We start from the raw sequence: 23242 nt of genomic DNA on the forward strand, positions 1-23242 counted from the left end.
GTATGCAGTGTACTGCATATAGACACTGCAATACAAGTGTATAGGGCTCACACTGCATAAAAACACAGAGAAATAGATCATGCTGCGATTTATTTATCTTGCGTATCGACACGCAGTGCCTACACGCCGGTGTGCATGGGACAATGAACGTCCATTGACTTTCATTAACTCCATTCATCACATATCACCCATCTGTGCAACACACGTGTGATACTCGGTGAAAACATGGTTGTGGTCTATATTCACATTGCAGTATTTGGTCAGTATTTCTCGTCAATATTTACAAGCCAAAACAGGAGTGGGATCAAAATACAGAAAAGGTGAAAATCTCTTTATTATAGTTTTTCTCGGTGTTTGTACCATTCCTGGTTTTGGCTGACAAATAATGATACAAAATTATGACCTAAATACGCCAATGTGAAAGTAGCCTTTAGGTCAACTCAGATTAGCAGATTACACTGAGCGTCATACCACTTCCTGCAGGTGTCCAGCAGAACCACGTTCAAGTCTGTCTTTTTATCTTGCATTTGCTGTAAGATTCTTTGTACACTAATGCAGTTTTCAGGTCTGTATGGCTGAGGAGCATCAATGGGTACCATATAGTTTCTCCCCAAGTGTTCATATCCATGTCCAGCATAATAGAACAAACCTATGGAGAAAAGAGGAAAGCTGGGCTGATTATGTACATCTGTCATTACATTATACAATACCATGAATGTAGAGGTGTCATAAAAATTACAGCATTATTCTGAATATTTTGCTGCAAGAATACAAACCATTTTGATACAAATCATATATGTTTGTTGCTACTCAAAAACAAAAGTTGTCTATCTCATTTATTTATGTAACCAAGTCAATAGTGTACAGTGTACATTGTACATAAAACCAAAGGTGTCTCATACCAAAATAGGTTCTTGCATTGCACACTACCTACTTGGGAGAGGAATAAGGTAACTGAATACTTTTTGCCCCATCCCACGGCCTTACCACTCTTCCCATCCTTTGTAGGTAAGTGATGTCAACTTTGTAGCTGTCCCACTGTATCTTTTTGCTATCACTGCTATGGAAAAGCCCTTTGCAGGTTCACCCAGCCCATAGGAAAGAGGTAGCATTAGACTAGGCTGTCATTAAGACAAAAATTCTAATATATGCTTAAACCAAAGTTTAGGAAAGGAGTACAGATCACACTGTTCATTCTGCACAGAGCACCCTTTCTTGACCTTCACTACAAGGTCACTGAGGACTGGCAGTAGCTAATTCTGTGTATTATTAGCAAATGATGCAAACGTTCCTGGAAGGGAGATATATATCCACACCAGAAGCACGACAGAAGCTTTGAGAAGTCAGGATGGAGTTAGAGTGGCTCTCTATCTATAACTAGTATCGTGTAAGAGGGAGACTCTATTTTGTGCTAATAATACAGTGTTTCTTAGTAATGGTCTTTATTTTTGATAAATTACTTTGTAGATTACATATAGCATTATAATCACCTTAAAACTCACCATAAACACCTTTATCCAGAAGTTGCAGAAACTGTCTGATGGATAACATCATTTCTTCATGTGTTAAGTCTACAAGTGAAATAACACAGAAGCCCAGTCTTCTGAGAAGGACAGACAGCTCAAACACATCCACCATAGGGGCGAGCAGATTGGGGTGATGGAGGTAACCATTGTTGCCAATCAATAGTGCCACTTTTGCAGATGCTGTAAGATCACATACAATCCATTTAGCTGAAGTGGCGGTTAGCTGTATAACTATAACATTGTTAGATGCTTTAGATAATTGTAGATTATTTTCTCTGAGCTGAACCTATTAGGGCTCTTTCACATAACTGTGTACATTTTTACGTTTTCTGAATACACTGGAATCCAATGCTTTGAACGGTTGCTATATTTGGCCAATTTTTTTTTACGTGCTAAATACCAGCGTATATACAGTCGTGTGAATTTCAGTTACTACTCTAATGATTCTATAGGTTTACTTACAAATATATATAGCTTATTCGCATCAACATCAAAGAATTTGTGCCTGTGTCAAAGCTGCTGAGAATGATACTTACCAAAGTACTGATGTTCAGGGGTTTGTCCTGTGTAGACAAAATAAGATTTAACTGCGTGAGAATCAGAAACTACTTAACTAAAAATGCCACATTTATTGGCAGCACATCCCTCTCGTGTAAATGTCAGATTTGCTGCTCACAATCATAAAATGATATAGGCACTAACAACTGTATGAATGATCCTTTGTCCAAACATACTGGTGATGAGTGCTCCATGTATATGGACGTAAACGAGCACCAATGGACTTGATATATTGTTGATCGGCATATTGAAAAGGTGAGGAGAAGGGAAAGAAAAATTGAAAGGGAAGGAATAAAAGGGGTTGAACCAGGATCATAAGTTATCCCCTATCCATAACCACTGCTGAACCCCCAAGGATCCTGAGAACAGAGGTCCTGTATCCCTCGCCTTCCTCAATGTGGTCTAACTGCATCTCCCGCAGTACGGAAGAGAGTGAATGGAGTGCTGGTCGCACAAGTGCATTGATGCTTCTTTCACTTTCAGTGATGACAGAGATAGACGAGTGCCAAGTGCCAAGTGCTCTGGTATTTCCATCAGTTCCACTGAAATGAATGGAGTGCCGACTGTGCATGCTCGGCCAGCACTCCATTCATTCTGACATCACTGCAGAGGAAGAAGTATCCCCGCAGTGACAGGCAGAGAAGAACACTGGACCTCCATTCTCGAGATCATCAGGGATCACAATGGTGAGACCCCCCTGATCAGAAAGTTAAGCCCTATCCTGTGGATAGGGGTTAGCTTGTGAATTTGGTAAACCCCTTTTAATATGTTTAGATATAAACGACCTGAAAGGCTGAGTAGCTTTAGAAATCCATGATATTGCTGGTTGGAAACATGCTTGTTGTAAGACAATTCCCTAGCGCATTATTTGAGCTCCTGTAACTACAGCTTTTAATGTAAGTAACTAAAAAAATCTCTGTGGAGACACTGAACCACTAAGACCTCATGTCCATGGGGAAATTAACAATTAAAATCCGGAGTGTTTTTCCCGCACGCGGATCCGCGCCCATAGGGATGCATTAGACACCCGCAGGTAGTTAAATACCTGTGGATGTCATTTTTCCCTGCAGGCGCGGGTCCCGCGTGCAGGAAAAAATCCGGACATGCTCCATTTTAGTGCGGGTCTCCTGGGGGATGGCTCCCGCAGGCTTCTATTAAAGCCTATGGAAGCCGTCTGGATACGCGGGAGACTCGCGCCTGAATTAAACTCAACTGCTCCGGACGGTACGGGTCTTCCCTTCTTCGTGGCCTGATCTTCCTTTTTGCGGCCGGATCTTCTTTCTTCGGCCGGCGGATGTGCCCGGCGCATGCGCACGGCACGCAGCCGGCGTGCTGAGCACATCCGCCGGGCCGAAAAAAGAAGATCCGGCCGCGAAGAAGGGAAGACCCGCACCGTCCACAGCAGGTGAGTTTATTCTTATTTTAATGTCTCATGTCCGCGGGGCAGGAGGGACCCGCTACGGATTCTCCATGGAGAATCTGTAGCGGGCCTGATTTTCCCCGTGGACATGAGGCCTTAGGTGTGCTGAGAGATTGCAGCTCTGAAAATTGCAACATAGTGAATGTAGTTCTAGAATGTCATACAGGCAGTAAATCAGGATCTATATAAGATACGTAATGCACTTTAGAAAATCACGTAACTTTTTAATGTAAAAGTATATGTCATGTGCATAGGGTATATTTATCACAATGGCTTTATGACAGATAAAAATAAAGCCATCGAGCACCCACAAAGAAAGAATGCAGACAGTTTTACTTTTATTGTGCAACTCTAGAGAATTATAGCAACGTTAACGTCTCAGGCAAGCAGCCCTTTGTCAAGCTAAACAATGAAGACTCAGGATACAGGCTTTAATGCAAGGTCTAAAGAGGGAGTGGGGTGATACACGAGATGCATGTGGTACAAGAGTCGCCAGGAGAATTTTATCTTTCAGGATATATCTTGTGCGTGCTCGCTTGCTTTATTCTTACATATCCATTACCTGGACATAGTAAAGGCTGCAGAGAGGCTTGCAGGACAATGTCATCTTCTGAAAGAGAGGAAGGAGTACTGTGAGAAGGCTACAACACTCCGGGTCGTATAACTCAGTTAAAGTACTTGGTTATTTACCTATTGTGATTTCAGCTGGCTCACTCCAAATTTCTCCATGGACATTTGACACATGGCACAGATAGCTTCCACTATCCCTTTGGCTTACAGATTTCATCTAGGATGACATATACACATCATTGCAATGCTTTGACTCCTAGCAGCCATAATATAAGTATTATTAAATCTCATCATTTCTCTTTTTATACAGATTATAAAACAGTAGCCTGGCTGTGTAGTCTGGCTCTCCCCTCGATAAGAGGTGTCTGACTGTATAATCTGGACCCCCCTCTAAAAATAGTCTGGCTGTTTAGTCTGGACCTCGTCCGATAACAGTCTGGCTGTATAGTCTGCCTCTCTTTTTATAACAGTAGTATGGCTGTGCATGTGGGCCATCCTTCTATAATAATAGTCTCACTGTACAGTCTGTATCTCTTCTTATAACATTAGTCTTGCTGTGCAGGTAGGCCATGCTCCTATAACAGTAAATTGTCTGTGTAGTTTGGATATCCCCTAAAAATAGTCAGGCTGTTTAGTGTGGACCTCCTTTGATATAGTCTGGCTATGTTGTCTGGACCTCCTCCTGTAACAGCAGTATGGCTGTGCTGTATGGACCTCCTCCTATAACGGTAATCTGGCTGTGTAGTCTGGACCTCCTCCTACAATGGTAATATGGCTATGCAGTCTGCACCTTCTCCTATAATGGTAATCTGGCTGTGTAGTCTGCACCTTCTCCTAAAACAGTAATCTGGCTATGTAGTCTGGACCTCCTCCTATAACGTTAATCTGGCTGTGTAGTCTGGACCTCCACCTATAACGTTAATCTGGCTGTGTAGTCTGGACCTTCTCCTATAACAGTAATCTGGCTGTGTAGTCTGAACCTCCTCCTATAACGGTAATCTAGCTGTGTAGTCTGAACCTCCTCCTATAACGGTAATCTGGCTGTGTAGTCTGGACCTACTCCTATAATGGTAATCTGGCTGTGTAGTTTGGACCTACTCCTATAATGGTAATTTGGCTACGTAGTCTGAATCTCCTTCTATAACTGTAATCTGGCTGTGTAGTCTAAACTTCCTCCTATAACGGTAATCAGGCTGTGTAGTCTGGACCTAATCCTATAACAGTAATATGGCTATATAGTCTGAACCTCCTCCTATAACTGTAATCTGGCTGTGTAGTCTGTACCTACTCCTACAATGGTAATCTGGCTATGTATTCTGAACCTTCTCCTATAATGGTAATCTGGCTGTGTAGTCTGCACCTTCTCCTAAAACAGTAATCTGGCTATGTAGTCTGGACCTCCTCCTATAACGGTAATATGGTTGTGGTAGTCTGGCCCTCCTCCTATAACAGTAATCTGGCTGTGTAGTCTGGACCTAATCCTATAACAGTAATATGGCTATATAGTCTGAACCTCCTCTTATAACCGTAATCTGGCTGTACAGTCCGGGCCTCCTACTTTAAGAGTAATCTGGCTGTGTAGTTTGGACCTCCTCCTACAACGGTAATCTGGGTGTGTAGTCTGGACCTACTCCTATAACAGTAATCTGACTGTGTAGTCTGAACCTCCTCCTATAACGGTAATCTGGCTGTGTAGTCTGGACCTACTACTACAATGGAAATCTGGCTCTGTAGTCTGAACCTTCTCCTATAATGGTAATCTGGCTGTGTAGTCTGCACCTTCTCCTAAAACAGTAATCTGACTATGTAGTCTGGACCTCCTTCTATAACGGTAATATAGTTGTGGTAGTCTGGACCTTCTCCTATAACAGTAATCTGGCTGTGTAGTGTGAACCTCCTCCTATAACAGTAATCTGGCTGTGTAGTCTGGACCTACTCCTATAGCGGTAATCTGGCTACGTAGTCTGAACCTCCTCCCACAACGGTAATCTGGCTGTGTAGTCTGTACCTCCTCCCACAACAGTAATTTGGCTGTGTAGTCTGGACCTACTCCTATAACAATAATCTGGCAGTGTAGTTTGAACCTCTTCTTATAACGGCAATCTGGCTGTGTAGTCTGGACCTCCTACTTTTAAAAGTAATATGGCTGTGTAGTCTGGACCTCCTCCAACAATGGTAATTTGGCTGTGTAGTCTGGACCTCCTCCCACAACGGTAATTTGGCTGTGTAGTCTGGACCTACTCCTATAACAGTAATCTGGCTATGTAGTCTGAGCCTCCTCCTGTGGCAGTATTCTTGCTGTGTAGTCTGGACCTCCTCCTATAACGGTAATCTGGCTTTGTAGTCTGGACCTCCTACTATAAGAACTCATGCCCATGGATGGAGCGGGATTTTCCTGCGGGAATAAACAAAAAATTTCCCGCTGGCGATCGCGGAAAAACGCACTTTTAATACTATATTGATGGAGACCTTCCACCGCGGTAAAATAGAACATGCCACGATTTTTTTCCCACGGCGTAAATCCGTGGCAGAATCCCACATGTGAGCAGGGGGTGGGACCTGATGATCCTGGAGGTCCCTTCAAACTCTATGATTCTATGACTGAGCTATTAGGTTCAATAGAACCTAATAGTTTAGTAATTCCACCGCAGATTTACGTCTGTGAGCATTAGCCCTAAGAGTAATCTGGCTATGTAGTCTGGACCTCCGACTTTTAGAGTAACCTGGCTGTGCGGTCTGGCTGTCTTATATAAACCTCCTCTTTTATCAGTAATCTGGCTATGTAGTCAGCTTAGCTCCTTAATAGTTTATTACAGATGTGTTTCATTTTCAAGCTTACCTATTTATTACATTCTATGTGACCACCTCAAGCAGGATGTAAAGCCCTTTAGGCAAGTATGCCCCACCTCATATTTTTAATAAAAGTGTATGACTTGCCACGCACTCTAGATAACATAATACTGTAACTCTAAGGCTACATTCACACGGGTCAGCGTGATATCGGGCCGAGAAACTTGCCCCAATAGCGAGCTTACCAATGTGCAATTTTCATGACAATGTGTTTTTTATTAAAAATCGCTTCTGTAACATTGCGATCTTCATGTGTGTGAAAGGACTGCAAGTGTTTCCCATAGTCTTCAATGGGAAAAATCGCATGGCATGTGAGTGCCATGTGTTTTTTATTTCAAGGTCCCATAGGAAACAATGGGCAAATCCTGTTGCAGGAACGTCCAAAAATAAAACAGGCTGCGATGTTCTTTCCTCGCAGCATTTTTGGGTGTTCCCTTGGAATGCATCGCCCATTGTTTTCAAAGGGACCGTTAAGAGCATTGCATGGCGTGGGAGGTGCACGTGAATGCGATGCAATGTGAGGTTTCGCCTTAAAAACAATGGGAAAGAATTGCCGATCTTCTTTAAACAAAAATGCCTCATATTCACAGGGAAATTGTGTTCCCTAGAACGATATCGGCCCGAGTTTTACGGCCCAATGTCACACTCACCCGTGTGAAATTACCCTCACATGTACAGCGATGTGATGCATTTTTCTCGCAAAAGGCATTGCACTCACAAAAAAAATCATATGTTGTCAAGTGCGATAATGGTCCGATATCAAGCTCACCCATGTAAATACTGCCTCATGGTCAATTTCAAATTCTCACCTCAATTTCTTTCTCTCTTCTATGTGGCAAACACAGACCATTGTGATACCACTGGTATTCAGGGGTTGGAAGTCCCAGAGCATAGCAGCAAAGATGCACTGCATTATGAGATATCACATGTGCGGAGACTGGTTCAGTAACAATAATGGGCTTCCCGTTCCAGTCGGGAGGAATGGCCACTAAAACAGAACAGACACAAATTCTATAGTCATTTTATCCTACAATATTACTAAGCCAAAATAAAGCATCTAAGGCTGGATTCACACGAGCTTATGCGTATTTGTGCATGCAATTGTGCCGTGTTTTTGTACATCAGGCATTGCATATTTGCGGACACAATAGCACCTTTTACTGTACTTGTAGCATGCACAATTGTACACGCAAAAAAACATGCACCAATACTCTCAGCCATTGAAACGACCAATTAGTTTAATGAATTCAAGATGTGTTCTTTCCCTGCGCAAATGCACAGGAAATTAGAGCACGTTGCACTTTTTTTGCGCAAAGGGAAGTCAATGGGTTCTATTTTCTTTGTATTGTGCGCACAAATTTTTTGTGCACAAATACGCGCTCAAATACATCTGTTTGAATCCGGCCTAAGTCTGGATTCAGACGAACGTATATTGGCTGGGTTTTCACGCCCAGCTAATATACGTCGTCTCTCTCTGCAGGGGGGGAGGCTGGAAGAGCCAGGAGCAGTGCTCTGAGCTCCCGTCCCCTCTCTGCCTCCTCTCCACCCCCCTGCACTATTTGCAATGAGGAGAGGCGGGGCAGGGGTGGGGCTAATTAATTTAGCCCCGCCCCATGCCCTTTCATTGCAAATAGTGCAGAGGGGTGGTGAGGAGGCAGAAAGAGGGCGGGAGCTCAATTCCTGCTCCTGGCTCTTCCATCCTCCCCCCCCCCCTGCAGATGGGGACACCGTATATCGGCTCGGCGTGTAAACCGAGCTGATATACGGTCGTCTGAATCCACCCTAAGTGTGTGAAATTACTCTGACTTAAATATTTTTGATAGATTTTTTAAAATCAATTTAGCATAATTATGAATAAGGTATAGTTCTGCTGGATTATAAAAGTGGGGATTGTTTTTCAATGCGATCTTGCACTTTAAGTGTTTACAAAAGTCTAGCATCTATGAATATATGCATTTATTTCTTTCAATGTTGTATAAAGTTGTGGTATAATTGCAGAGAGATTGATGATATATTATATATGCACACATATATGTATACGCATACAGCATATATATTTAGAATAGGCAGTGATAGTTCATGCTTAAAACATCTGCATCCATTTAGCTTTTCTATATATGATGATGAGACTTTGGTAGTAACTAGAGATGAGCGAGCCTACTCACCCACGCCCCTTTTTCGCCCAAGTACCACGATTTTCGTGTACTTCCGTACTCAGGCGAAAAGATTCGGGGGGCGCCGTGGGTGAGTGGGGGGTTGCAGTGGGGAGTGGGGGGGAGAGGGAGAGAGAGAGAGAGGGCTCCCCCCTGTTCCCCGCTGCTACCCCCCGCGCGGCCACACCTCCCCCCGCCCCCCGAATCTTTTCACCCAAGTACTGAAGTACTCGAAAATCGCGGTGCTCGATCAAGTAATTACTCAAAACGAGTAGGTTCGCTCATCTCTAGTAGTAACATATTTTTGAATATTGCATTTTTTCACAATACTACTGCACTACTTGGTGCCACACTTTTTTTCTTCATTGGACAGTATTAAGATGCTTCTGCTCATAAAACATATCCTTAACTAATTGTAGCAGAAGTCTATTTCCCACTATACTGTTAAGTCTAGGTTCACACAAGGTTTCTTCCCTTTTTCAAATATATATGTTACGTCCAGACCGGACGCACTAGTTCCGTAATCAGTTATACTGCGCAAATGCACACACGGAACACCAAAAGATAGTGAACTGGACTCGCAGGCAGACATACGCAATGACTGACAAACGCCCAAAACACTCACCAAGCATACCTGCACGTATAAACAGATGGAATAGATATTGTACGAGGTATTGCTTCATACTTTGGCCAGAACACTTAAGACCATGAGCCCCTGACAAGGGTCCTCATTGTCTTGTAGGTCGCTACTCTCACAAGACAACTTCCACATGAATCCTGCCTGCATGCGGGAAGATCGTCCCAATAGGGACGGACCCACAGTGGAACCTATGGACCTAACTTACCCAGGATGGTAACTAATCCAAAACAGGACAGGACACAGTTCACACCAGCGACAGCTTGCAAGAAAAACAGGACTGTTCATACCTCATGTCTGGCTACCTGCGCAGACCCGCAGAACACATCAATGTTCACACACACAGAACAACATGCATGAAAGCAAACACCAGAGTGTTGGGAAACTAGCAACCTCTAGCCAAAGCGGCTGGTATATATGTGCAGCAGGCCAGTAGGGATTGGCTGGCTGGAGAAAACCACAGCCACACCTGTGAAGGTGTGCTCCTGGAAACCCATAGTATTACAGGTCCCAGCAGCACAACCTAACAATATACCTGTTTTATTTTAGAATCTAAACCTTAATACATACATTTTCTTGTTGTTGTTTTGAAAAGCATAGTAACATACGTTTTCCTATACAGTAAAAGAAGACGTATCCAGAGGTAAACCTGCATAGCCTGGACTGTTACATTTAAAGAGGACCGGTCATGTCCCCATGTCAGGGGGCTGGATACATAACTTTGCAGCCATGACCCTACTGACTCCAACACTGTCTCTTTTTGCTCTCCATTCCCTCCCTTTCTCCCTATAAAGGCTCAGTTTCAGTTCCCAGATCGGTGAATATGTCAAGTGGGCGGTCCTAACTGCTCACTGTTAATGGCTGATGTTAGATTTGATTGAAAACGAGCAGTACGGACCTTCCACTTGACACAATCACAGCTCTAGGAACTGAAACCAAAAAGAGCCTTTATAGAGAAGTGGGAGGGAGCACGGGGAAAGGAGAGACATCGTTGGAGTCAGCAGTGCTGCGGCTGGAAAGTTATGTTGCCAGTCCCATGACATGAGGGCATGAAAGATCCTCTTTCACAGTTTGGCAAATGTCTGGGCCTAGTTTATAGATGCTGTGTAGAGTATGTGTGGTTTCTGCAAACTATATGATCAAAGTTGGTGTAAAAAAGAAAAGCAGGAGTCCTAAATAAAAATAACTGAATATAAAGTTGATTTAATACTCTGGACAGATGCTGGAGAGTTAGCATAACACCTTATCACTATGCAAATTGGCAATAACTTTTCTACTATCTCACCAGCAGGGATGTTTTGTAGTACTTTCACCTTCACCCAGTTGCTGAATAAAAAGTGGGATTTTTTGTCATTTACTCGACAGATGTACAAGTTTGTTTTCCTGGCATGAATGTGTAGATCTGGCTGAGTGGCTCCTGGAATTTCCCGGCACGTGGACTGGTAAAGAAGGAGTTTATGTTAATCAAGAAATAACAGCATGAATATAACAATGTAGCAAGGATGGTCTATATTTATATTTAGAGTTGAATGTCTCATTTATAGGTGTCACTTATGTGAAAATATGCAATTAAACAGTTTTCCATTTAAGATAAATCATTCTTCTTATAAAGCCATATCCATAACAGGTGAATAATGCAACACATTTAGTTGGGTACTTGGTACCTTTTCCAAATATTAGTGGCCCATGAGCCATATTTGGTTCACGACCCCAGCAGCTGCGTGGCTTGCAATCGGGGCCCTGAATTATGAGACTGTGGAACTCTCTGCCTGAGGATGTGATGATGGCAAAATCCATAGAGGGGTTTAAGAGGGGACTAGATGCCTTTCTAGAGCGCTATGATATTACAGGATATAGATATTAAATAATCAGTAGGGTTGTTGATCCAGGGCTTGGAGTCAGGTAAGAACTTTCAAATGTTGATCCAGGGATTATTCTGACTGCCATTATGGAGTTGAGAAGGATTTTTACCCCAAATGTGCTAAATTAGCTTTTTCCTCACTGGAAGTTTCTTTGCCTTCCTCTGGATCAACAAGGAGGGGGTGTGGAAACATCCTGAAAAGATGCAATGTCCATCTAGTTCAGCCTAACATACTATGTTATCATGTGTAGTTGCTAAAATATGGCATCCACATTAACAAAATTGCAGGCATATCCTTACCTCCCAACAGTGCCAATATGTGTGGTTAAAGGGTGGTTTCACCTGCACTCAGGGTTCCACTTTACTGCTCTATTCAGGGAGCAAAGGGGAATCCCACGCCTGAAGGGCTCCATCTCAGGATGGAACCGAACAGCGCCCAATGGACCCCATTGACTATATATAATTGAATAGTGTCTGTTCGATTTCCGCCCAGCTTCTGGTATTTTGAGCCAGAAATGTGACAAAACCTCTGATCCGGAGGTTGCAATGCAAATGTGAAACTGGCCTATCAGTATTTCAAATTTCATAATTAAAGATGTATTTGTAAATAGTTTTAAGTTCATCATTTTTAATGCTTTTTCTACATTTATGAGTTGAATTTAGCTCACAAGATAGAAAAGATTAAGGAAGAGACAGAGAGGGAGAAAAAGACATACAGAGAAAAAAAGAGAGTATAGATACGCAACTAAGGGACTTGATTTTGGTGCAGAATTGAAAATCGCAAAATCCTGCAGGCAATTTTGCATCAAAATACGCAGTTAGCTGTGCAGAATTCTGGGATGGCATATTCCGCCTTGTGTGAAAGGTCCCTAAATAGATGAATGTATTTTATAAACAGCAATATAAAGTATGTAGCCAATAAATAATAGTGTTAAAGGGGACCCAGAATCATAGAATGGTAGAGTTGGAAGGGACCTCCAGGGTCATCGGGTCCAACCCCCTGCTCAGTGCAGGATTTACTAAATCACCCCAGACAGATGTCTGTCCAGCCTTTGTTTGAACACTTCCCTGAACTTGCTCCAGCTTGTCTATGTCTTTTTTAAATTGTGGTGGCCAGAACTGGACACAGTATTCCAGATGAGGTCTGACTAAGGAAGAGTAGAGGGGGATAATTACCTCACCTGATCTAGACTCTATGCTTCTCTTAATACATCCCAGAATTGTGTTTGCCTTTTTGGCTGCTGCATCATATTTTTGACTCATGTTCAGTCTGTGATCTATTAGTATACCCAGGTCTTTTTCACATGTGCTGCTGCTTAGCTCAATTCCTCCCATTCTGTATGTGCTTTTTTCATTTTTCTTGCCCAGATGTAGGACTTTGCATTTCTCCTTGTTAAATACCATTATGTTAGTCTCTGCCCACTGTGCAAGCTTTTCTAGATCTTTTTGAATACTCTCTTCCCTAAAATGTTAACCTTAACCTGCATGTTAAAAATCACTCTAAGCTTGCTTTGTTCTGTTCATAGTTCTAAAGTGTGAATAAACGTAAAGTAACTAACCCACAGCAATGAGCTTAAAACAGAGCACTTTCACAGGGGCGAAAATCTATTTTTGTTTGAGATAAGCACAGTGAAAAAGGAAGTGTGTTTGACACATGCTTGTTCCATGAGGTTAGGTTTCTATAAATATGCACTGTATGCCACTTATGCAACCATATGTGTTGAAATTACCTCCCACTGCATAAACCATTGGTAAAACAACATTGTAGGGCCCTGGGCCTTGCAGCGCAGGGTAAGGGGAAAGTCCATGGGCACACAGGCACACACCGGTTGCTCTGTGATTTGGATATCTAGAAATTAAAAAGCAGATGTGTTATTTCCGATAACGGCTAACTGTGACGTCAGTCACTGCTAATATGTATCAACATGGAAAATGTTCCAGTTTTCTCTATTCTAGACATTTCCATGTACTGAATATAGAATGGATTCAACTACCAGTTATTATAGTATTCTAGCCATGTAACAAATGAGACCCATCCTGTACTCATTTTAAGAATACACAAACTATAATTCTTACTATTAAGTAACATTCTCTTAAATCGTTACATTAATTATAAACAATGTATTTGCTATTTGAGGACAAATGCAATTTACAGACATTGTTATGGGTATAAAATAGACTTAATTGCCATCAGCTTGGATAAAGCTTAAAAAAAGAGGTTCTGTCATTAGAAAACAAAAATTCAATACGTACCTATTCCTTCCCAGACCATCTTCTTCCCGCATCTTCTCCTGGGTCCTCCAGTCCCCCCGGGTCACCTCACCTCCATTGACCTGCCAGAAGAAGGATGCCAAGAATGGACGCTCCATAACAAGAAGAAGAGGAGGATCCGTCAGGGGACTGACTCAGGGGACTGGAGAAGATAGGTGAGTAGATGATGCGGTAAGAAGACTGACAGGGGAGGGATAGGTAAGTATTGATTTTTTAAAAAATTTTTTTAATGACAAAACCCCTTCAAACTTTTTAGTGCATTTTCCATTCGAATCTTTTTGTTTCCCTGTATTGAAGCAAATGAAAAATATAAGACTTTATTTTACTAAAACTGAAAGTACATGGAAGGCCATATTTATAGCGCATGCTGCCCTATGCACTAAGCCTGAAGACGCCCCCATTAAAGGCATATATGTACTCATCAATAATCTTCAGAATTCCTTTCTGAATAATCATAAAGACATTTGGTAAGTGGATTCCAAAAAAAATAAAAAAGGAAACAAACATCCAACTCAGTAGCTAAAAGTCAATCCAACTTTATTTTCTTTTATAACTGTTCAGTTTTTTTTAACAAAGAAACTACAACTAAGTTGCAACAGGAACAACAACAAAAGCAAAGAAAGGGGGGCGAGGGCAGGGGGTAGATGTACGGAATGGGAAATGCTTAAAAGGTGCCTGAGGAATTAGGTGGCCAGGTCGAAGTGAGTGAAAGTAAAATGCTCATTTCTCATGAGGGTATTGATGATATTCCTCAAGCACAGTGACGGTATAGCTATACTCCCAACACTGCCCCGCACGTGTCCATCTCAAGAGTTCAAGATGGATTTATTAAGAGGTAAAAGGGGAGATCCTTTCTTGTATTAAGCAGCAGGAAAGGAGGGGGGAGGGAAAAGGATGGGATACAGGACAAGACTTTTAGAGGGGACAGGAAACAGGAAGATGCATGGATCTGAGGCCCCCTGTAGAGAGCACATCCTTGTAATTATAAGTTTGACGCTTGTACTAGTCAAGACATATTGACTTCAAGTCAACATAAAGACTGTTGTCCCTGATAAGAGGGACGGCATGCTGTGTTTTCCACAGACCGTGCTGATAGCATTGTACGCATCCTGCTGCTCGTAGCAGAACAAAGCAGATCACCCACTGTTGTCTAAATACATGCAAATGAAGCTAGTTAGCTACTAATGAGCAAAATGATTGCTCGAAACTGTTTCAGTTTTATCTTTGCATGTAAATGGGGCTTAACACGTCCCTGAGTACATGCAAGCTATCGTGTAATCAGTCTTATCTTAAGGGCTATTTACACGGGATAAATATCAATCAAAATTCATTCAAACTAGCAAAAATGTGCAATAATCACTATGTCTAAATGCAAAATATACTTTTTGTTTAATTACTTTACTTTAGGGCAAGAATGTCTTTCTATTGTTAATTAATTCATATAATCACAGAAGGCATGGAATAATTAGTTATATGCAATATAAGTCAGTGATCCCCAACCAGTAGCTCGGGAGCAACATGTGGATTTCTGAGTTCTGACCATATGGTATTATGAATGGTATCTGACATGTTTGCAGTCATTTCCAAATCAGTGTAAAGTGCAATTTGAATGTTACATTACCAGTGTCAAATTTACACTGAAATACATATCAGCAAATGGTCACACATCTGTTCAAACATTTGTGATTTATTTCTCCATATTTAATATGTCTGTCCTTAATTTTTAATTCACTGTGTGGCAGGGGTGGGCTGTGCTGGAGGGCATTAGTAAATGGCCGCCTGACCCCTGCACTTAAAAGTCCAGCCGCTGTAATGGCTTTTACATCATCTTCATTACATACACACACTTGCAGGACTGCCGTCACATGAGCCATTTAGACGAGCTGCTGTCCGGTTTGAACGAGCGAACGAGTTCGCTTGTGCAGCCTGTTTATACCGGCAGATACATTGTCGGCTCGTTTACACGAGAAATTGTTTAGTCATTCTCATTTACTGTATACGTGAATGAGAACGACAAAACGATCAGTATTTAAACTGGACGATGATTTGTAGTCCAGGATAAAATGAACAACAAACGAAAAATGAACGACTCGTTTGTCCGTTGGTCGTTGGCTGCGTTTAGACCAAACGAATATGGTTCAATTTTGCTTGTTTTAATAGTTTTTGGAGCGAAAATCATTCCCTGTAAAAGGGCCTTAAGGGCTCATTCACACGGCATATAGTACAACGCTGCAAGTCTCACAGCATTGTACTCATCGAGCCCCTATGCTCTGCCGGCAGAGACCATGTACGGGCTGCTATAGGCACTGCGGATGCACGGGAATCTGACGTCACAGACATGCGCAGTGTGACTTTTAAAAAAAGTTATTTAAGGCTTGCGAAAAGGCAGCATTTCAATACACAGCCTTTCAAAGCCTGCATATGAGATGCGGAGAAATAGAGCATGCTGCGAGTTATTTCTCCTGCGTTTTATACGGATGTTCCCTTGCAGTGACAACACAGGTGGTGTGAATGGAAGAATGAAAGTCCATAGACTTTCATTGCCTCCATTAACCGTGTGTTACGTATGAGAAAAAAGCATGTGTAATACACGGCGACAATACGCTCGTGTGAATGAGCCCTAACACTGTATGCTGTCTCTCATGGCATCATATCACATCTCCCTTCCGGCTTGAATGTTCCCTGTACTGTGAGTGACTCTGCTGGCAGAAGGAGTGATATCATGCTGTGGACAGAGAGAGATAGTATGCAACTTCAGTCAGTCCTGCAAATCTGTGTAGCTACAGAGGGGTTGCTATATTACTTGTGGCATAGAGAGGGGTCCTATTACTAATTGGGACAACAGAAGGGGTCCTTTTATTAATTGTAGTGGGGGGGGATCCTATTACTAATTGCTGGCATTACAGAGGGTGTCCTTCATTAACTGGAGCCAAAGAGGGTAGTCCTATTACTAATTAGGGCCACAGCAGGGGTCTTATTAGGGGCACTGCAGTGGGAGCACTGTTACTTAGGGGCACTGCAGTGCGAACACTGTTACTTAGGGGCGCTGCAGTGCGAGCACTGTTACTTAGGGGCGCTGCAGTGCGAGCACTGTTACTTAGGGGCGCTGCAGTGCAAGCACGTTACTTAGGGGCACTACAGTGGGAAGCACTGTTACTTAGGGGCACTGCAGTGGGAGCACTGTTACTTAGGGGCACTGCAGTTGGAGCACTGTTACTTAGGGGCACTGCAGTGGGAAGCACTGTTACTTAGGGGCATTGCAGTGGGAGCACTTTTACTTAGGGTACTGCAGGGCAAACACTGTTACTTAGGGGCGCTGCAGTGCGAGCACTGTTACTTAGGGGCGCTGCAGTGCGAGCACTGTTACTTAGGGGCGCTGCAGTGCGAGCACTGTTACTTAGGGGCGCTGCAGTGCGAGCACTGTTACTTAGGGGCGCTGCAGTGCGAGCACTGTTACTTAGGGGCGCTGCAGTGCGAGCACTGTTACTTAGGGGCGCTGCAGTGCGAGCACTGTTACTTAGGGGCGCTGCACACTACCAGCTCAGATTCCACATGCGGGATCCCGCAGCTGAATCTAACCATGTGCCCAGCCGGTGACCCCCGCGTCCCTTTCTGGATTCTTTTTATCTGCTCTGCAGATGTGCCAGCCGGTGCACATGCACAGTACAGATAATGCCACGCAGTCGCTAGGTGATGATGCGAATCACACAACCTTTCAACAATGATGATTGCAGAAGGGCCACGGGTTGGATTGCTTTCATTGACTTCAATGGAAGCTGTCCGTACGGAATCTGCCTTCAAATACAGCATGCTGCGATTTTTTTTTCTCCCCCCCCCCCCCCCCCCCTGCGAGTGGAAAACTGCAATTGATTTCCTCTTGTCGGCAGAAAAAATGCTTTTCCATTGCATGCTATGGAAGGTATTTACTGCGGAATCCAGAGGCAGACGCCCACTCTAGATTCCGCAATGCAAATCCGGCCGTGTGCAGGCAGCCTTAGGGGAACTGCAGTAGGGCACTGCTACTTAGTGGGGCCACAGCGAGCATGCTATTACTTAGAAGGGCCTTAAGCAGGCACATTATTGCTATAGAGGAGCACTGAGTCCATTAGGGGTTACGGCAGCAGAATGGGGTAAGTTTGCAGAAGCTAGTAGTGGCTGGAATAACTCTCAGTGGTGGTTAGGGACCTAGAAAGAAGAAAACCAAATACGGACCATTGCAAATGGAGACTACCTGTTATCACTGGAGGTAACTGCACTGTAATCATTGTATAGAGCTGGTGCTTGAAAACATTATATGATAACTGTATTATTAAAGGCCCATTTAGACACAACGGTAATCGCTCAAACAACAATTTGAGTGACAGCTTTGAGTGATCATTTTGTATAAACTATTAAGTAGCTACTCAGCTACTTAGAAGCTTATTAGTGTGTAAATGAAGCCTTTTGCTGAATGCAGATCACAGCTGGAGGTCTGTTGCCTGCATTCAGCTCCATTATTCTCCAGTGGGTCTGCAGCTGAAAGAATGCTATTAGCATTACCAGTGGGGAACTCAGCATGGGCTCCTGATAAGCATGAACAACAGTTTTCAACCAGGCTTGAAGTCAGCAGTGAACGAGTAGTGCACGAAAAGTGTACGATGGGCGCGCGTTTAGACGCAGCGATTATCGCTCAAAACATGGCTTTTGAGCTAATTTTGAGCGATAATTGTTGTGTCTAAATGGGCCTTTAGAGGTAAACTAAAGCTGATTTGCTGTCGAATCCCTCTGTGTTCTAAAGGTTGTTATCCCTTTTTTTGTTTTTGGAGGGTAATGACAAATGTTGAGTTTTGTTATGGAGCCCCATGAGTTCTTGTATACTCCTGCTTCTACTCTCAGCCCACTTATTTCATAGATTCCTATCATGCTGTAAGTTTGGGTCAGTAGACCTTGCTCCAGGCAGCCAATCAGGAGCTTGTGGGCATACAGTGGGCGGATACAGCTCATCACTAGGTCTTCACCCATACTTGTGGTGGAGACATAATACAATTGTACCCACAAACTAATGCTCTAAAAAGTGAAATACAACACAGATAAGCAGAGGAGAGAAATTTATGACTATATAAGCTTACTTTGTTTGGGTGAAATAATTACTTTTTTTTCTTTTTCCATCCTTCTAAAACCCCCACTGTACATTCCTTTTTAAATGCAAAAAAAATTAAAAGAAATTCCTACCTTTCAGCATGGTTACACATCGGCAGAGCCTGTGGGCTTGTGGCAAACATTACAGGCAAAACATTAAGCAGCATTCCTGCATTGTATCCAAATGATCAGCTGGGAACAAAAGAGATAATTTATCAGAAGTTAGACTATGTATTAAATATACAGGATATTAAGCCTAAAAAAAACCCTGCAAATATTTTACATCTTATAATTTTCTTATATTTGTTAGAGCTGCGTACATTCAAACCCTTACTAATAATTCTGCTTTTAATACCACACTGAAAGGGGTTCTCCAGGACATTTACTATTAATAACTTATCTTCAAGATAGGTAATCAATAGTTAATTGATGGAGATACACTGCTTGGGCACTCTGCTGATCAGCTGATCCCGTGTCCATATTGCAGCAGCCCAGTTTTGAACTGTGGCACAATTCAATGAATTCAATGGGAGCTATGCAGCAGTACCAACCGCTGCAATGACAGTGGGCAATGATCAGATGATTGCTGGGAATCCCAAGCAGGAAACCCCCACCAATTAACTTCGGACGTGGATAGGTCAGCGTACTAACCAAACCTTGCCCAGAGGTAGAACTTCTAATGAAATATTTGTAGTGGATTGGTGCCCTCTACATATTGAGCAATGCAAGCTCTCTACATACTATATATAGCGAGAAAATCGCAGCAGTATCGCATTGGTGGTCTGTGCAATATCACAGTGTCTTCATGCGGCGAAAGTGCAATTTATTTTATTTTTTTGCTGCTACAAAGTAGCGCAACTTTGTAGCACCACATGCGAGGATTATCGGGGGAAGGGGGATTGAAATATAAGCCCTACACAGAAAATAAGCCCTAGCTGCAGTAAAAAAAAACAAAAACAAAAAAAAAACATCACCTAAGAAGCGCTGTCAGCTCCGGCTTGCATCTCCTCTTCACCTCTGACACTCGTCATCAGTCTTCTGCCAGCCCTGTGATTGGTTCATCAAGTGCTGGCTCTGATTGGCTGAGCCCCTGGCGCTCATGAACCAATCACAGTCAGTCCTTCCTGGAGGCAGGAATTTTGATCCTCCAATCAAGGAAGGGCTGGCAGAAGACTGAAGGCAAGTGCTGGAGGTGAAGAGGAGAAGCGTGCCGGAGCTGACAGCACTTCTTAGGTGATGTTTTTTTTTTTTTTTACTACAGCTAGGGCTTAGTTTAGGACTTTTACAGTAGGATTTCCTACTGTAAAAGTTGCATTGCACTGCATGAAAACTATGTTTTCATGCGATGCGATGCGATGCAATACATAGGAATGTTTCATAGGGAAACATGAGCTACAAAAAAATCCGCAAATCACGTCTGTATAGAGCATGCCGCGATTTTGTAGTCTCGCAATGTTGCATGCTACAAAACATCGCTCGTGTGCAAGAAGCTATAGGAAAGCTTGGGGTCTACATACATGCAATTTGTAGCGATGTCACATTGCGACAAAATCGCATGAGAAAATCGCTGATGTGGATGCGGCCTAAAGCACATACACTATACTACATTGTCTAAGTGAACAATGCAGGACTAAACTATATGTATAACATGGCTGCCCGAGGAAAGATTTTAAAACTGAAATATAAATAAGCAGTACATTATTAAAAAACATTAAACAGTTATTTCTCTTCAGCAGATCTACATCTAATCCACAAAACTAAAATTATTATAAATTCCCCTTGAAATTCGTTTTTCACCCCTAGTTTATACATATGTAGTATTAGAATTTATACTTTGAAGTAATTTCTTTAAATGACTATCAGGTTTGCAGTTCTCCAGTTGAGGCATTGCCATTGCTGGACTCCAGAGTGCAAGGTAAATGATTGGTCTAGTTACACATATTGATACATTTGGATCCAACACTTTTTGCTATTATGACAAAACATTTTGAAGGAAACTTGTAATTAGTTTTGCGCACTATAAACCACTAACATGCCACAATCAGTGAGATTAGTATGTTTAGAAACATGTCTTTATATGTTGCGAATTTTTTCCTGTAAAATAGCTGTAGAGCTATGGCGAGGTACACAACATACTACAGCAGGATTCATCCCCTTATGCTACCACAAGCGGGCTTACATCCAGATCAGCATTTACCTTACAAAAAATGATCTAGAGTGTGACGTTCATGACAACAAAGGTAAATAAAGCAGTGGCTCTGAAAAATGAATCGACTGCTGAGTGATGAGAATTAACAAAAAGATCCGGGGGATTAAAATGCTTAGAACGGTTTGATGTTTTCCATACCGCCTTGATAGCTTTGTAGAGTGATGACAACATAGCTAATAAAGTTACTGACCTGATTCCTGTTGAGAAAGGAGAGGGAGTATTTAGTGTCTATGAAAACTAGGCAAGTGCCATAAAATTGGCAATTGCTGGCAGCTGTATGTGCTAATGGCAGAAGTTGTTGACCTTACATAGTTACGTAGTCAGTACGGACGGAAAAAAGCACATCCAATTTAATCTATCTTACTGCATTGTTAACCTAGGACAGGAGTGTCAAACTCATCTTCATTGAGGGCCACATCAACCTTATGGCTGCCTTCAAAGAGCTGATTGTAATTGTATTGTAAGGGCTTGTCCACCTAGGCGTATTTGTGTAATGTATTACTTTGCACGCGTAACGCACAGTGAATAGAGCCCATTGATTCCAATGAATTCGTTCACATGAGCATATTGTTACACGCAGTTGGTGCGGACCATTCGGTATGATGGTCTTGATATACACCTGGTATTATGCCCTTAAACAAGATGGAGCCATCAGCACACTGCCGGTCGCATGCTCATACTGAGTAGTGGTTGATGTGAGAGATGTCTGGGATAGATGGGCAAATGAGTTTTTTTTTTTACTGCCATATGACGTAATGTAAGATGGAGGTGCATAGCCTTAAACTGGTTATTGATAGGTGCTGAAGCTACATGCAATTTGGATAGATCTCACGCATGAGTGGTGACTGGCTAAGTGGCGTATGTACGGAGTACATTGATGGACATCTCGCGGGAGCTGGATACATCTCGCGCATGTGCAGTTGCTAACTAAAGATGCCGGCATGGATTGTCCATGGCTGATCAGCGGTCTGTCCCGGTGCAATCGGTGCCTACACCTGGTGGGTAAGTCCTTCCTCCAATAGGGCTCTGATTGAGTTTTATGTTAATATGTGGGTGTAGGTGATTGGTGTATTTATGTTGTATGTTAGCTATATATACACCAGTTGTGTTTGATTTGTGTATTGGCTTGATAAAGACTGCGGCAAGCAGTTGAAACGTTGCGGGCTGCAAAGAATGGAACAATAACGAAATATTCATTTTTTTAAGAAGATGATCTGTGGATGATCTAAACCCTGAATGCTGCTTACAAGAATACTGAAGTGGTTTGATGATTTGGATGCATTGTCCACATCCTGGTAAGCTTGCATCAACAATATGAGATTTTCTCCCACCTTGATCTAAGAAGATATTGTGTGCGGCAACCACATAGTAGACTTTTACACATGAGCATATTGTTACACGCGATGTGCAATCGTGTGAAAAAATACATGGCATGGCCTATTTTGGTGCGTATTACATACCGCAATAGGCAATTGAGGTGAATGAGTGGGGGCAAATGCGCAGTGAAGACGCAGGAAATTTGCACACTATTTCAGTGAACCTGTCTGCGTTCTTTTTACATGCGCAAATATGCAGCATATTTATGAATATAAAAACATGCCAGGGCGGCCAAAAACCATGGGCGTAAGCGATTTTTGGTTGCTTTTGGTCTAACTGGCTCAGCCTCTGACTATAGTATATTGTAGTGAACCTGTGGCTTCTTATATTAGAACCTAGTCTCTGAACCACTTGAGGTTTCCTGCTCTACATTCCAAACTGACAGCTCCTTCAAGTCCTTGGAAACCATGCTAATTAGTAAAATCATTTCTCCTCTTTCATCAAATGGGGACCTGGAAGCTCATGAGATAGCATAATGAGTAAATGCTGCAGGCCACCGGGACACCCAACCACTTGCTAAATGACTTGAACAATGAATGCTCCTGCATAATCTCAAAGTAAAGAGCCTACCTGAAACTATTCTCTTCTCCACCTTGACATGTAAACTACTAGGCCTTTTAAAAATGATTTTGAAGTGATCTCTATCACCTGCTCTGTTTCTAATTAAGGCCAAAAGGACTCACGGTTTCAAC

The 23242-nt window shown here is 42.5% G+C and overlaps 1 protein-coding gene across 2 annotated transcripts in view; it reads right to left on the reverse strand.

The window, feature by feature from the left end:
• LOC136612143 (mucosa-associated lymphoid tissue lymphoma translocation protein 1-like) overlaps positions 1 to 23242 on the reverse strand; it is a 58744-nt gene that overhangs the window by 26481 nt on the left and 9021 nt on the right. For both annotated transcript variants that reach the window (XM_066592275.1, XM_066592276.1), the window contains exons 2-10: positions 19058 to 19156; positions 13306 to 13424; positions 11000 to 11153; positions 7734 to 7912; positions 4195 to 4291; positions 4067 to 4114; positions 2063 to 2089; positions 1503 to 1706; positions 472 to 649 (exon numbers count right to left, since the gene is read on the reverse strand). In XM_066592275.1, coding sequence (XP_066448372.1) covers positions 472 to 649; positions 1503 to 1706; positions 2063 to 2089; positions 4067 to 4114; positions 4195 to 4291; positions 7734 to 7912; positions 11000 to 11153; positions 13306 to 13424; positions 19058 to 19067 — 1016 coding nt within the window. In that variant the 5' untranslated portion in view covers positions 19068 to 19156. The remainder of the gene's footprint in view (positions 1 to 471; positions 650 to 1502; positions 1707 to 2062; positions 2090 to 4066; positions 4115 to 4194; positions 4292 to 7733; positions 7913 to 10999; positions 11154 to 13305; positions 13425 to 19057; positions 19157 to 23242) is intronic.

Source organism: Eleutherodactylus coqui, chromosome 2 (genome assembly GCF_035609145.1).
Source record: "Eleutherodactylus coqui strain aEleCoq1 chromosome 2, aEleCoq1.hap1, whole genome shotgun sequence".
Classification (NCBI taxonomy): Eukaryota; Metazoa; Chordata; class Amphibia; order Anura; family Eleutherodactylidae; genus Eleutherodactylus; species Eleutherodactylus coqui.